Below are 14,400 nucleotides of genomic sequence, written 5' to 3'. Positions count from 1 at the left end.
AAAGGGTGAGGCTTTCTCTAGGTGTTGATATGCCGCAAAATCAGTCTGCGGTTCACAAGTACAACTATGTGTATTGAGAACCTATGCAATACAAAGAGGTTTAAGAAACTGGTATATAATTTTTGTGTTAATCATATTCATGGCTAAACATGTAAGTAAACGAGTTTTACGATGCTTTAAAGATAAACTGTACACACAATGCTTGATTATATGTCGCCATTAAATTTCTTGTCACTGGAGAAAAATTATCCAGTGAAAAAAGTCCCCAATGATATGAGATCATTTTTCACATATTTACAGGTGCCAAAAACATATTTGCAGTCACAGCCAAAGGACTCAGACAGTGGTTAGCACTGACAGTGATTAGGAATGATCATAAAAGTGAACATTAATGTCAAATGGAAATACCTATAAAAGAGAGGAAGGGTACAGTCTCATCTTTGAAAAGGCTTCTTGGTTGGGCCAAATATTTCTGAGACAGCAATATTAAATGAAGCAATATAACATACAAAGAGCAAAAACACACAAAAAGATAATTGTATGCTTTGAATAAGATAATCTTTCACATTAATCATATCTCTCTGCTGTCTACAAAAAGGACCATTTTGCAGTAAGGTAGACAACGTTCTGAAGGCTGACATCCTATCTACTGATTTTCTCTTCACTTTCACATTTTCATTCACTTTCACTTTTTCCCTAGAAAATAGCTGTGCGCCTGTGTGCTGTGTGGCTTGTATAAAATCGTGCCAAGTGGTCATATTTGAAAGAAGGTGTATTAATATAGCATTTTAAGTCTGCATAAAACAAGTAGTATGTAGTCGTTTTGATGAATCAGTAAACTGCGCTCAGTACATACCATGTAAAGATTGTCAGAAAACGCGCACTGCTGTGCATTAGCCACATGGCGGCACTCCTATATATATAACTCATCTCGCAGAAGCATTTCGAACAAGCGCGAAAATGAAAGAAAGGTAGAGATAGAGGCTCTACCAGTGCTTAACAGGAGTAGTGGGAATTTTTATTACCTGTCGATAATATGTTGAATATCTAAAGATAAACCTTAAAACAGGAATCTAATAGTTCTCGGTTAACATTTAAGATAAAGCTTTCCCGAACGGGTCAACATGTGGAAAAATGTCAGTTGCCAGTTCAGTCAAGGTGTTTATGTACAGACCTTATTGTATGTTCTAATTTACATTACACAAGTTACTTAATGAGTTCATTAAGAAAGAAAGAAAGAAAGAAAGAAAGAAAGAAAGAAAGAAAAGTTGCCCATGACTTGTGAGTTGAGAAAACTGTAATATTTAGCGAAACTTTTAAATAGACAAATTAACTATACACCGTTTTATTGCCCATTACATTTACCGTAAAGTTCTCTGCAGAGAACTTTAACGAGTTCACAAACGCCACAACCACAGTGGTGTGACGCTGTCTGAGCGGAAAATAATCTATTCACAAAGGAATTTTGTAAAACGGAAAGGTGAATCATCCAAACCGATGAAATTGACGAAATGTGGATGTGATCACGGGGTCTCTATATAAGCCCTGACCTAGAGAAACTGGTGTAAACTGAAAAGCGCAAAGAACAGAAACGCAACGCCGTCCAGAAATACGGTACCTTCAATCATGCAGAAATTCGACAAACTAGCTGTGTTTTTGGTTATTTCTGTATTTGTAGTTTATAATCCAGCAGACGCGTGGTACAAACAAGCAGCAGGTCCAAGTTACTACTCTGTTGGTCGAGCATCGGGCTTGCTATCAGGAATCCGGAGATCACCATACATAAGAAGAGCCGAGACCGAGTCGCTGCAGAACAGTGAAGAGTCCTCGGAAAATTATGTGCTTCCCGAGGCAAGCAATGGACGCAAATCTGTCCTAAAAAATATCGTAAGTACCGCCAATTAATAACAATAAAGATTCAGCAATTTATAACTCATTTTAATAACAGTATAATATTGCGAGCTCTGGAGCAAAATTGTCTCCAGGACACAAGACAGAGCAGTAGTCCACTCAGTAGTGATACGTTATTCTAATAGTTTAAGTACATTGAACGTAATAAAACGGACTATTGAAGTAACGAGACAAAACAACTTGTAGCATTTTATTGCGTTGAATACCTATCGCTCTACTGCTCTGCTGAGACGAGACTAAGGAGAGTTGGCAATAGCTGTGCAGGCACTGTCCATTCAGCACCAAGTTAGCTGAAACCTGAAAAAGTAAAATAAAATAGAAAACTGCGGAGCTACAGTCTATGACCCAAATGACCAAAGTGTGTGTGTGTGTGGGGGGGGGGTGCATGTTTCGATGGATATGAATAATAACTCGTAATCAGTGTCGACTATTTTAGTTTGTTAGTGGTAGTAATAACCAGCTATACTGATTCAATTAATGATTAGCAATGCAGCCATCACATATCTTGCAAACTGCGGGAGACATTATAATAAGTTAATTCCTTGGTTTTCTCTCCACAGCCAATTTGTGTGAAAGACGTATCACCGAATTTGCAAAGCTGCAGACTTGTCCAAGATAGCCCAACGACTTTTCATTGCGAAGCAAACGTGGTCGTCTCTCTCGACTCACAAGACTGTCTCATCGCTTGAGAGGCACTTTCACTTTAGACAATGGACGGTTCTATCTCCGTGTCACGGATGAATGAAATAATCTCGGTGTTTGTAACTTCCACCGAGCACACTTCTTGGTAACTCAGTATACAAATAAGTGACAGTCTTTCGAAAAACAAAGTGTACCTGAAAAATTTGATTAATGTAAAACCAGACCCCAATACGGAGCCGAGTTTTCATGATATCACAGACAATATTTCTAATATTTTGTCATTAAACGTTAAATTAACGAGATGTTAACGGGACTGTAAAAAAATAAGTGTTTTTGTCTTTCAGTAACTCTTGTGATTAAGAATGATGTAAGTGTGATGGAAGACGTTTATCTGATTTGTATAAGATACCCCCTAAACAATAATGCTTCAAAACAATACTGGACAATGCACAGCATACAGGTTTTATTTAAAATAATTTATTAATTAAAAATACATTTGCACTCTCACTCTGTCTGTGTCTCTCAATGTCACGTGCACAAAACAAATTTTATTGGACAGGTTCAATGTCCAGGAAATAAAAAGTAGTCCTTAAAATTAAGTTTGAGTTTGCCATTTCAAGACATATTAGTATGACAATGCTAAAACATACTCCTGAAATCATGCTTGGGCTGTATTAAAACAGAGATACAGCCTCAAGGTTCTCCTTGACAACCGTGTTCATGACAACCTGAAAGACATCCTGCACATTGCGGGTATCTGTGGCGTTTGTGTAGTGGTGATACACAGGCTTGTTTGGTATGGTGTTACATTCCACAAACAGGCCAGTGATGTGGTAGGCTGCAGCATTTACATCACAGTCAGGTCCTGTGACAACACAGACACACAAACAGATCACCTCCAGCTCAACATACAATCAAGAAGTGTACAGTATAGTTGCAGCACAGCCTGCAGATTCATTTTCCACATGGGGGACTTCAGATACTCTTTAGAATAAGCTTCAAGAATAATTACACATTCAAACATATAACATGACTTGGGGTCCAGACAAATTGTCTAGTGCTACACTAAACATGACACTAAACATGAAGAATTAATAACCGAATTTATACAATGAATAAAACTTGATATGGTGAAAAAAAAAATGTTGAAAGCAAGAGAGGCAACAGATAAGAAAGAGAATAACTCCGCGCTGAACAAACAACCTGAATTCGTCCTTATATCTTTTTTACTGCAAAAATACATGTGTATATGAATAAAACTTCAGACTATGGAAAGCTCTCAGGTTGTGTTGTGGAGTTACATATGGATTACTCCAGAGACCAGAAAGCAGCAGCAGACTAAGGCTTTAGCCTGAGAGAGTTGGAAAAAGAATACAACATATCAGAAACACTGGAGAGCCCAAGGGGAGCTGACAAAAAATAATAATAATAAAGAAAAACCTCTCACATATGCAAACACATCTATAATGTATAACATGACCAAACTTTGTGACTATTCTACTAGCATCTTTTGCTCAAACATAGATCAATAAGCTGACCGTACCAAAAGCCACTGACAATAATACACCTGCTTCCTTCCTGCTCTTATGAAAGGTAGTAATGGTTAATTGGTCACCTCATAATAACAGGAAAATTGCTTTTCCATGACCATCCTAGGTCAGGCTTGATGAAGTAGCAATTAGTTGTTTCTTTAGTCTCAAATATAAAGTGTTATTGAATAAGAATCAAAACAAAAAAAAATGCATCAACATGACCTAATAAAAACATACTGAAATTGCTTTATTTCTTATTAAATAAATCAATGTTTGATAGTTTGTATAAAAATGACTTTTAAGCAGGGTCAAAGAATTAAATTATTCTATTCATGTTTTCACGAGAATATTAAACTGCCAGTAGAACGTTCAAGCGTCAGAGAAGTCTGTTTAGTTTTTCCATTCGGCATTCAATTGAAAATGTCAGTTATTTTATCAAGGAGCAATTTAGCATAAAGGAAATCAAAATGCAAATTTGTCACAGTTTTGAGCAATAAGGATCCATTCCTATTATTTAATTTAGCCACCTTCCTCAGGCAATTTTAAACACAAAGACATGAGATGAAGACACAATTACCATTTTGGTGAACAAAGTGAAAATGATGCTACCTTTAAAGTCTGAAAGATACAGTCTCAAGTGTCTTCCAGAATGTGTGATCTTCTCTTGAAACAGGTCTATTTTGTTCATGAATAAAATCTGTATTAATGCAAAAAAACCAAAACATGCATTTATTGATACGGATATCAAGATTTCAAATGTCTTTTGGTCATTTTAACATGTGCAAGTCTCAGTATGGACTGATTTGACTTCTTGCACAAAAAACAACAATACAAACAATGCATGGATATACTTTTTCTAAATAAATCTACACTGGGCAACAATTCAAAGTATTGGCTTTTATGTACATACATGGTATTATATGAAAGGCACGTAAATAATGTATTAGATTACTACCTACATTCTAGCTAGAATGATAGGATTACAGATTGGATAAATAGATTAATTACTAATTAACTATAAATTAAAAGATAAAGAAAGGAAGGTTGGCACTCGGTACCCAGTTTAAGCCTGATATGCTCTGAACACACTACAACCACAACCAATGGATCATGCTTCTACATAAAGTGCACATAATCTAGATAAGACCAATTAAACCAGCTAATTACAACCTATTTCAAACAAAGACTGTGGCCTTTGCACTTTCTGAAATTACAACCTTCACCAAATTATACTTTCCAAGTTTATTATGGATACCAGAGGCAATTATATTCAGTTGTGCCAGGGTTAGTAGGCAGGGCAGAGGGGACTGGAGAGAATGTGCCAAGAGCTTTAATCACCTAGTGCATCACATTTACTGAGAGCAGCCGCTAAAACAGACCGGGGCTGAAGCCAGAGGGAGAAACAAGTCTCCCACTCTTCTAGATAAGGGTTTGTTTGTTTTTAGACTTGGAGATGCATCCAGGGTATATTTACACATAATGTGTGTGTGTGTGTGTGTGTATACAGATAGATAGATAGATAGATACACACACAGACACACACACACACACACAGACACACACACACACACACACACACACACATCATATATCAATGATGTTGATAATTTGTGAGTAAATACCCTAAGGAATTGTTTCTAAATTAAAACCTAATTATCATAATTCCCATTATCAGTTACATCATCCAGCTCCAGAATGTCCAACAGCAAAAGTACAGCTCACCAATGAGGCAGCTCTGAAGATTGTGTTTTTGCAGATAGAGGTGAAGAGCTCCAAGCTCTCTTCCAAACAACTCTAAGGAGAAGAATACAGTCCAGATATTGGAGAGGCAGGAGCCACATATGTATAAGTTTCTATCCACCGACAAAACAAAAAATGGAAGAAATTTAAGAGAATGACAATCACTGTAAGCTCTTTGATGAGGACGAATTCCAAATAATATCATTACTTGAATTAAGCCATGTCCATTATTTATAGCTAATAAGTTAAGTAAGCCATTTCTGCCAAGCTTTTAGACGAGTCATATAACTCTAATTCTTACCTTGGAGGAATTCTCTTTAAGCTTACGGTCATATCCACTAAGTGGCACCACAAAGAGAACAGCCCTTACATAATCAAAATAGCTAAACCACTTTCTCCTCTCAGTACGCTGGCCACCCACATCATATAACCTGCAAAAAAAAAAAAAAAAAACAGACTCAGGATCAAGGATATTTTAATCAGAATGGGTGAAAAACATGGATTTTTGGTGTGAAACTTTTTCTATGGACAGACTTATCCAAAGGAGAAACGGTGAATGTTAAGGTTACGGATGAGGCAAAATAAGATATGGGTTTGATTCTGGATTCACAAAAAAACTGTTCACAAACCACACAAACAGATGAAAGATATCTACATTCTGAAGAAGGTTATTCTGGATTACAGATCCGTTTTAAATGTCATACAATGTCTTGCCAAGTCTATGAAGTCCCATTATATCATCATATTTTTGTATTTTGAATTATTTTCAGACTAATCTGTCCTGAAAAGACAAAATATATATGTAAGAAAAAAAAAAATCTGATAGTACTCTTCACAGCAGAAAACTTGGTTCAGTACAAATAAACAAACAAAAAAAAAGCACACCAGGAAAAAACATCCCTTTCCATGTGTCAAGTCATATTTACACAGAAGCAGATGGCATTGCCTTTTCATGCATCCTCCAATACTGCACATAGGTGTGAAGGACAGAGGGGAAATAAAGACCACTAAATCAATGCATCTCCTCAGTCAAACACTCGGTCAGACCAGCGTGATACCCTTTCAAAACCCTGAGGGTCCACAAACCCATCTAACAAAGTGAAACCAACAACACTTGAAGCTTATACAAAAAAAAAGTAAAAAGACCACATAAGAGACCACACGCACATATGTCACAGAAAAAAACACAACTGTTTTTGAGGTCAGACAAATTTCGAAGCTCAAACAAAAACAGTTGATGAAAATGATCGTGTTTTTCCACTGGAAGAGTAGAGTGATTTGGGTTTAACTCAAATATAGTTTAAAAAAGGGGAGAAGAGTCACTCAGTATGGATCAAATTCGACGATGCAAACACTTTGTTGAAAAGTGATACACAGAACTAGAGCCTTTATATCTACAGCACTGACAGCACTACCCATAATGACTGTTCCTTGCAGATGTTGCTCTAGGCCTAGCTGACAGAATAATTATTATCCTAATAAATGCTAGAGAAGCTTCAATGTTGCCATCGACAGACATACCAATTGTGAACAGAATCAATGCTTTGCTGAAAAAGCAATGCTTAAATGTAATTGAAAACCAGAAGTGTTGTCACAACCATTCCAATAAGGTCTCTCATTAAATTTCCTGCGTGTATTTCTATGCATGCCGCATTTCCTGGTTCTCTCATGCTGACTTCTAAGAAAAAGGTGAGAACATTGCTTTTTTGGCTTATCTTTTCCTGGCAGGCACAGGCAGGGTAGAGAGTAGGGTGTGTTCTGCAGCAGTGTGTTAGGGTGTCAAGAAAGCCAAGAAAACATGGGGGCAGGGATACAGGTCTCTCTGTTCTTTATCACCCTCCGAATGCAGGGATGGATTGCAATCAATATTTCATGGCACTGATTCATACATCAGTGTGTCATACAGCTCCAGCTGTGAGGAGGTGTCGTGATTTCCCCAGCTCCCCTGGCTGAGCCGAGAGCACCAGAGATGGGAGAGAGAGCCCCCCGGGACCACCAGCACTGCTCAGCGAGTCACAGCTAGACTAAAAGAAATCTTCATCTTTGAGCTTCTCATTAACACCGAGAACCAAAACAGAGAAGGATGAATCGCTGCATCATTCATCACTCTTTTGGGGGTTTTTTTGGTTTTTTTTTTTTTTCTTAATGTCAGTTTTACTGTTATTTTGAACTGTCAGCTTTTGATGATGGATAAAATTTTACATCTTACATCTAGACATGGCTTCCCATGAATCTGCAAAATTCCTGGAAGAGGTTGTTTCAATTATTCACTTCATGAAACATTTGGCTGCATAAATAATTCAAATTGCTTAAAAAAAAAAAAGTTTCACACTGAAGTAGTGAAATCTGGCGCATGTATATTTCATTGCAATTTTAAACTACGTCAGACAACTTTAAGAAGAGATTTACATGAATATTTATTCTTACTTACAGAACTAATTACTTTAAAACAGCTAGATACACAAAAACAGACGCATGTTAGAACACAACACAGTGAATGACCCCTTATGGAAGATATAGACTAAAACTCTACTTACCAAAGTTTGTCCCAATACTCACTGTGCACTAATGTGAATGGAGTATTTAATTAACAGGTTGACAGTCAAAACACATTTTTTTAATTGAGCTTATGAGTTTACGATTCTAAAGGACATTCACAATACCATAACATGCCTCTTTAACTCAATAGCTTTGGACAAACCAAACACAGTTAACAAAATTGCTTTGAGGCTTTTACTAGGTGTTGTCTAGTCTTAATAGAGACCAAACAGTGCTTCCACAACATTTCCTTAGAGCAATGGTCGAAAATGTTTTACCTGTTTGCTCACCAGGCAATTTTAGTCAAACTGCCACAGAAAGCCAGCCAGCAGAATATTTTTTGCATTACCACTGGTGAGTAACTCTGAGAGACTGTGTGGGAGCCCTAAAATTGGTCATCACCCTTTTTATGTTACTTTTTTGTAGAGAATGTCTCTCTGAGGTGTCTTACCGGTAAAGCAGGTTATTCACTCTGAAATGAGTTTCAATTATACCATTGGTCCTCACTCGAACCCTCAGTACGTCACGCTCTGAAGGTATGTAGCTTGGAGCAATAATACGGTTCATGTTCTCAAAGAAGCTGGAAATACAAAGAAAGCAAAATTGTCAGTTAAAAGATTTTAAGTGGAGAGCCTATATCCTTCCCTCTCCCCAAAGATAAATGGCAACAATTAGTTTCTAAGAAAAATCAGCACATCAGGTGTTACATGCTTCATGTTGTCCTTACTGAAATGGACCCATGACAACTGAGGGTAATTAGCACCACAGTGGAGTGACAAACACCAGCTGGAGCATTGTGCTGTGACACAGAGGAAGAAGAAAACAAATACCAACAGGAGGTCGGACTCCTGCCAGTTCCTGACCTCCCACTCACTACTTTTCTCCTGTACCAAGTCAGTGACATCTTGATCTAGCACATCAGACTAGCAGGCTGACCAGAGCATCTTCAGAGTGCGCAGCACAAATCTCAGCCCACTTGGACAGTGTTTTGCAACTCCAGTTCTCAGGACCCACTTGACCGCACATTTAACCCTGCACTAACACAATGAATTCAAGCTGTCTACTAATTACCAGGCTCTTGATTTATTAAATGAAGTGCACTAGTGAGGAGATAGAGCTAGAAAGCACAGGATCGATGAGCAAATGACAGGGAGTGTGTGTAAAGTTATTTTGTTTCGAGTTAAATAACAGGTGTGTTTCAGGTGTGTGAAATACTTGCATGTGGACCTAACAGTGTAGACAGAGTTGAGGTCAGCTGCTGAGTGCAACAGAAGGCTAAATCAACGTGCCATGGTAACCTCCTAACTGACGCTACTCGTGCTACAATGACATGGCTGATGTCGTAGTTTGAGGAGCTACTTCACAGCAGTCCTTCACACAACAGCCTGTTTTCTGATGCATTGAACACGCACAAAATGCTTTGAAATATTCAGAACACTGCTTTTTTTGGGGCACTGATTTGTTAGAGCAAGACAGTACTGCCTTAGAGACAAACCATAAAACACCTGAATTTCATATTCGCCTCAACAAACATGCATTTGCACAGACGTACATTTGCTCTACAGGCCCACAAAGTATCAAGAAACTACTCGTTGTGCAAAGTTATTTCTCTTAGCATCTGGACTGTTTTCCAGTAACAATACAGTAGTGTACAAAATAATGTTCCTGTTAGTACAACAATAGTGAAAGAAAAAAAAGGAAAAGCTTAGAAGTGCCACCAAACATTGTATAAAGCAATGACAAAGCATCACAACAAAGCTCATCAGAAATGTCAAGAACTTCAAGTACTGAAAACTAGTGGGTGAATAATCTGCAAAAAATTGGCAAAACTTCAAGCTCCAAGATAAACAGACTCGTTCTTAAAGCACAACTCCAGAGTCATTTAACACTTGAGTAATTTTTGCACAGGGATGAACAATTCATCATTTTATGACAGCTGTCAGGGCACAAACATGATGAAACACTTGTCATTAATGCTAAAACGTCCCTGAGAAGAGAAAAGATAATGCATCAGACTAGTATTGAATGACAAAAATGATAATGAAACCATTTCATTTTTACACAAATCGTTTTTGAATAATTGCATCATTTTCAATGATGCTTGTTGTATCCCACACATGGACTGACTGTAGCTTTCAAACCAGAGCGCTATAATGGTCACTATGACAGCAGCAACAGAGCCCAGTAACACAGCTCCAAGACTGTTCAATAGGGTGAGAGAGAGAGAGAGAGAGAGAGAGAAAAGAGAGAAAAGAGAGAATGTGTGGGAAATCCTTCTCATCAATGTCATATGGAGAGGCAAACAGTTTAGCAGAGAATTGATAGGGTCTTGGAACATCCCCATGGAACTGATTTTAACTGTCAGGCACAGAAGTGTGCGGTTTCAAAGATCAGTATGATAAGACATACATGCAAACTATTATGTGTAGCACCCAAAGCACCAAGTCCATATCATTCAGGCAGTCTCGCTAAAGTCACTCGTTTGTCATTTAGACAAATGGGTGACTTAGAACGGGTGCAGTTTGACTTGAGGCAGTAATTATTTTTGCCTGTTCATCTATTCCAGCCCCATTTAGCGGGACATCCGCTAACGACGCATTTTAATAAGGGAGCAGTTAGGAAGCTCTTCAGTAAATGTCAGGAGAGTCATTTCCTGAAAGCAATGTGTTAATACAGCGGCAACATCCCCATTCTGTATCGACAGGTGAACAGCCCCGAGCTATAACCAGAGTCTAGCACTGTCAAACAACGGGTGATTACTCACTAGAGGGCAGAATCATTGAGCTGAAACTCACAGCCCCTGGACGCTGCTGCTCTCACCCCCTGGTCAGCCCACAGACTGCACAGTGCATGGGCCACAAACGGAAGCAACTCCTGATCTTCCCCAACACAGGAGTCACAGGACAGGATGGAGCGAGCATGCACCTGTAGGGACAAGTGGAAGACAGATGCATGTGCATATCATTTAAATTACATTCATATACATGCAATAATAAACAATTTCACCCCCCACCCCCAAAGTGAAAAGCTACGAGTTCATATGAGTAAGAGCATAACAATGTGTAAATTGTTATAATGTGCAAAAAAAGAAAAAAACAAACAGTAAAAATGACTAAGGTCTTTGAAGAGGATACCTATAGTTGTAGTCTGTAGTCTGTTGACTAGGCTGGTACAGACTATGATTCAGAGAGGTGATTTATGTCTGTACATGTTTAACAAAAGTTAAATGCTAAATGGAAGGCACAGAGAATGGCTCAAGTGAGTGAGGTTCAGAGAAAACACCTTTCCCTCTCTCTGTCTTTTTCTGTCTACAGCAAAATGAACTGAAACAGCAAGGCATTTTTGTTGCAAGCAATGAGGGATGAATGGCTTGAGAATCAGCTGATGTGCTGGCAGGTTTGTTTTGGAGTGGACTGGCATGGTGACTCACCCTGTTCTTATGGTTGGCCAGATTAATCCGCAACATGCCCATGCCAAGTAGGACAAACTTCATTGATGTTAGAAGGTTATCCAAAACAGCAGGCTGTGAAATGAGCAAATTTAAAAGTGACATTTAAAGTGACTGTGACTGAATTAGTTTCTCTCTCACTCTCTCTCTCTCTTTTGCATTTGATATTTATAAATGGCTTTACACAAAAGCCATAACAAATTAATAAAATGAATAAAATCATCTCCCCTCAGTAACCTCATACCATTCCTCGGATGCCTTTCTGACCCAACAAACAAAATTCTATATGTAAGGATGCCCTGTGGCCTAGAGGCTTTTTAAAGTATATTATAACAGTGCACGCTATATCTACAGAGACAAGCCAATACCATTGAGTGCTTTTCTGTGTTCTCCTATGCACTGCCATTTCCTTAATCCCACTGCTTGCGTCATTAATTGACTGCTCTGTTCCCCTGAGTTTTCCCCTCACATATTTATCATGAGACGGAACTAGTTAGCATGTATGCTTAAGTGTAATCTTAACAATTCCCAGATGTCACACAGCAGGAATCCCTGGAATACTGAGGATTCCTTGCATCAGGCTTTGTTGGAGAGGAAACTCTGGATAGCAAGTAAAACACAGGAAGTCTATGAATACAGTCTAAAGCACAACATACTGACTGGTTTAAGATAACAGCTTTGAAACATGAAATGGTATAAAATTTATGCACATATGGTGGGTTTGTAGGGGAAACATTGCAGTTGCAACATTACAACTGAATGTGAATACAACATTATGAGTAGCCTAGTGATGAAGATAGCAGAGCAACTAGAATGGTACCTTGAAGTTGATGAGTTCCTGTCTGGTAAACCCATGGCTGTGAATGATCTTTATCTGTTTAACAAGAGTGCTCTTCCCACTCTCTGGGGTGCCTTTACACAATAACAGACAGAGTCAGACATTCCTTAAACTTTCACACATGGGGACCAAAAAGGATATGGCAATGATAATGCTGACAACATCAAAGTAAAATAGCAACAAATGTAAAGCAAAACACTACATTACACGTCTAAGAAATATTGCTTTATTTATGCAGTCCTTCATTCAAATTACCCGCTGAAGGAAATGGTATATTCATCTGTGTGATTTGTTTGTTGTGACAACTTATTTATACATGTTCTTGTCCGTGCGGGCCACCCAGGACCCACTACAACCTCACTTACTGTTTCATATCACTTACCCAACATTAAAATTTGAACTGTGTTCATCTCATACTTGGCTTGATCAAACAGATCTCGGTCAATTTTTGCACTCACGGTGCGAGCTTTTTTCTCCTCCTCTGTAGCCTTTGACTGAAGACACAGTCGCACTGACCTCATGCAAGTCTTTGGTGAGGTGCACAAACAAACAATCGAAACGTTTTAGACATTATCGATTATCGTTGCAATCACTGATAGCAATGCACTAGTTTACTCTGTCCTTTGAAATAACTCCACGCTAGTGTGGAGTATAATTTGGTTATTACCTGCAGAGTTTCCAGCTCGAAACACCGAAACATTGTTTTTTTTCCTAAATAGCGACAGTGGATCTTTTGCAAGCATGGCAATTGTGTGAAAGAACGTGGGCATCAAATTAAAATTCAACTACGTTGAATCCGAGATGACGTGGCCTGCAAATTTCTTGACGTGAACTGTGTAATTTAGAACAAGTGGGTGGGGTGGTGATGATGTAACATTTGAGGACCCAATATACAGAGTCGTTAAACTGAATAATTGTTTTAACATTTACCCAGCACAAATATTGAAATGTTTTCTCGAATTATAATTTCAGTGTTTTGTCGTTGTTGCTTTTAATTTTTTGTTTTTATTTATTTGTTTATTTATTTTTAGATTTTTTTTTTTTTTATCTTGAACAGAAATACTACACGATTTCGTCGCTGGTGTCTATGGAGAATGTGAATTCTTATTTGTGATGCAGCAAAATTCCATATTTTCAGATGATACCTTCTCTTTTCCACTGGCAAACCTGAATAATTCAGAATGAAAATAGCACTTCCTTTTCATTCAGGTTTGTATATCTCTTCAGGTTTTCAAACAATGTTTAAAATGTTGACAAGTATATCAGGATTGTGATCCAACTGTGTGGACTTTAATATTATCAAATACAATTCTGAATACGCTTAGACATAACTGCACATCTAATCACATCTAATTTACTTAGAACACCTGGGCTATGCTAGGTAGAAGTCAATTAAACAGACAACCTGGGGAATGTTGTCCACTGAAACCATATGCACCACTGATCTCAGTTATTATACATGGACCTGAGTAGAAGTTACTGATGTGTCAGGAAAATGAATTAGGTTGAATATAGCATACATGGAATATAACATATTGAGTACTCCTATGTATTCTAGGTATACAGTCTTCCATGAATTCACCATTTCCTTTGACTCCACAATAACAAATTTCATTACTGATCATATGTCGAAAGCTATTTACAGCCCATGTTAAATGTAAACTAAAAACCTCATAATGTTTATCCTATCTAAATGGTCAGTTTCGTATGGACTTACATTTAATTAGGGCAGAAAGATGCAATAACAGAGA

The 14,400-nt window shown here is 38.0% G+C and overlaps 2 protein-coding genes across 2 annotated transcripts; one reads left to right on the top strand and one right to left on the bottom strand.

Moving 5' to 3' along the window:
• The first annotated feature begins 1,626 nt into the window (after positions 1–1,626).
• Positions 1,627–2,600, top strand: LOC115826959 (neuropeptide B-like). Its single transcript, XM_030790913.1, has 2 exons — positions 1,627–1,887; positions 2,472–2,600. The coding sequence occupies exons 1-2, from the start codon at positions 1,627–1,629 to the stop codon at positions 2,598–2,600; spliced, it is 390 nt and encodes a 129-aa protein (XP_030646773.1).
• Positions 2,601–3,227: 627 nt separating this feature from the next.
• Positions 3,228–13,170, bottom strand: LOC115826011 (guanine nucleotide-binding protein G(o) subunit alpha-like). The gene is made up of 9 exons (XM_030789697.1): positions 13,032–13,170; positions 12,632–12,723; positions 11,794–11,886; positions 11,128–11,288; positions 8,815–8,943; positions 6,127–6,256; positions 5,808–5,879; positions 4,695–4,782; positions 3,228–3,418 (listed from the first exon to the last, which is right to left on the bottom strand). Exons 1-9 carry the CDS (start codon positions 13,168–13,170, stop codon positions 3,228–3,230), a joined length of 1,095 nt encoding a protein of 364 aa, XP_030645557.1.
• Between the last annotated feature and the right edge of the window lie 1,230 nt (positions 13,171–14,400).

The sequence above is a fragment of the Chanos chanos genome, chromosome 13 (genome assembly GCF_902362185.1).
Source record: "Chanos chanos chromosome 13, fChaCha1.1, whole genome shotgun sequence".
NCBI lineage: Eukaryota > Metazoa > Chordata > Actinopteri > Gonorynchiformes > Chanidae > Chanos > Chanos chanos.
Note: the sequence above shows the minus strand (reverse complement) of the source record. Positions and strands in the feature narration are given on the sequence as shown.

What these genes read in the sequence shown, in the direction of transcription:
- LOC115826959 (XM_030790913.1), top strand. Translation starts at nt 1,627, where the DNA reads ATGCAGAAATTCGACAAACTAGCTGTGTTTTTGGTTATTTCTGTATTT. An exon ending in AATCTGTCCTAAAAAATATC is followed by an intron (nt 1,888 to 2,471) that starts GTAAGTACCGCC and finishes TTCTCTCCACAG; the next exon opens with CCAATTTGTGTGAAAGACGT.
- LOC115826011 (XM_030789697.1), bottom strand. Translation starts at nt 13,170, where the DNA reads ATGAGGTCAGTGCGACTGTGTCTTCAGTCAAAGGCTACAGAGGAGGAG. An exon ending in AGGAACTCATCAACTTCAAG is followed by an intron (nt 11,887 to 12,631) that starts GTACCATTCTAG and finishes CTCATTTCACAG; the next exon opens with CCTGCTGTTTTGGATAACCT. An exon ending in TTAAAGAGAATTCCTCCAAG is followed by an intron (nt 5,880 to 6,126) that starts GTAAGAATTAGA and finishes TCTTCTCCTTAG; the next exon opens with AGTTGTTTGGAAGAGAGCTT.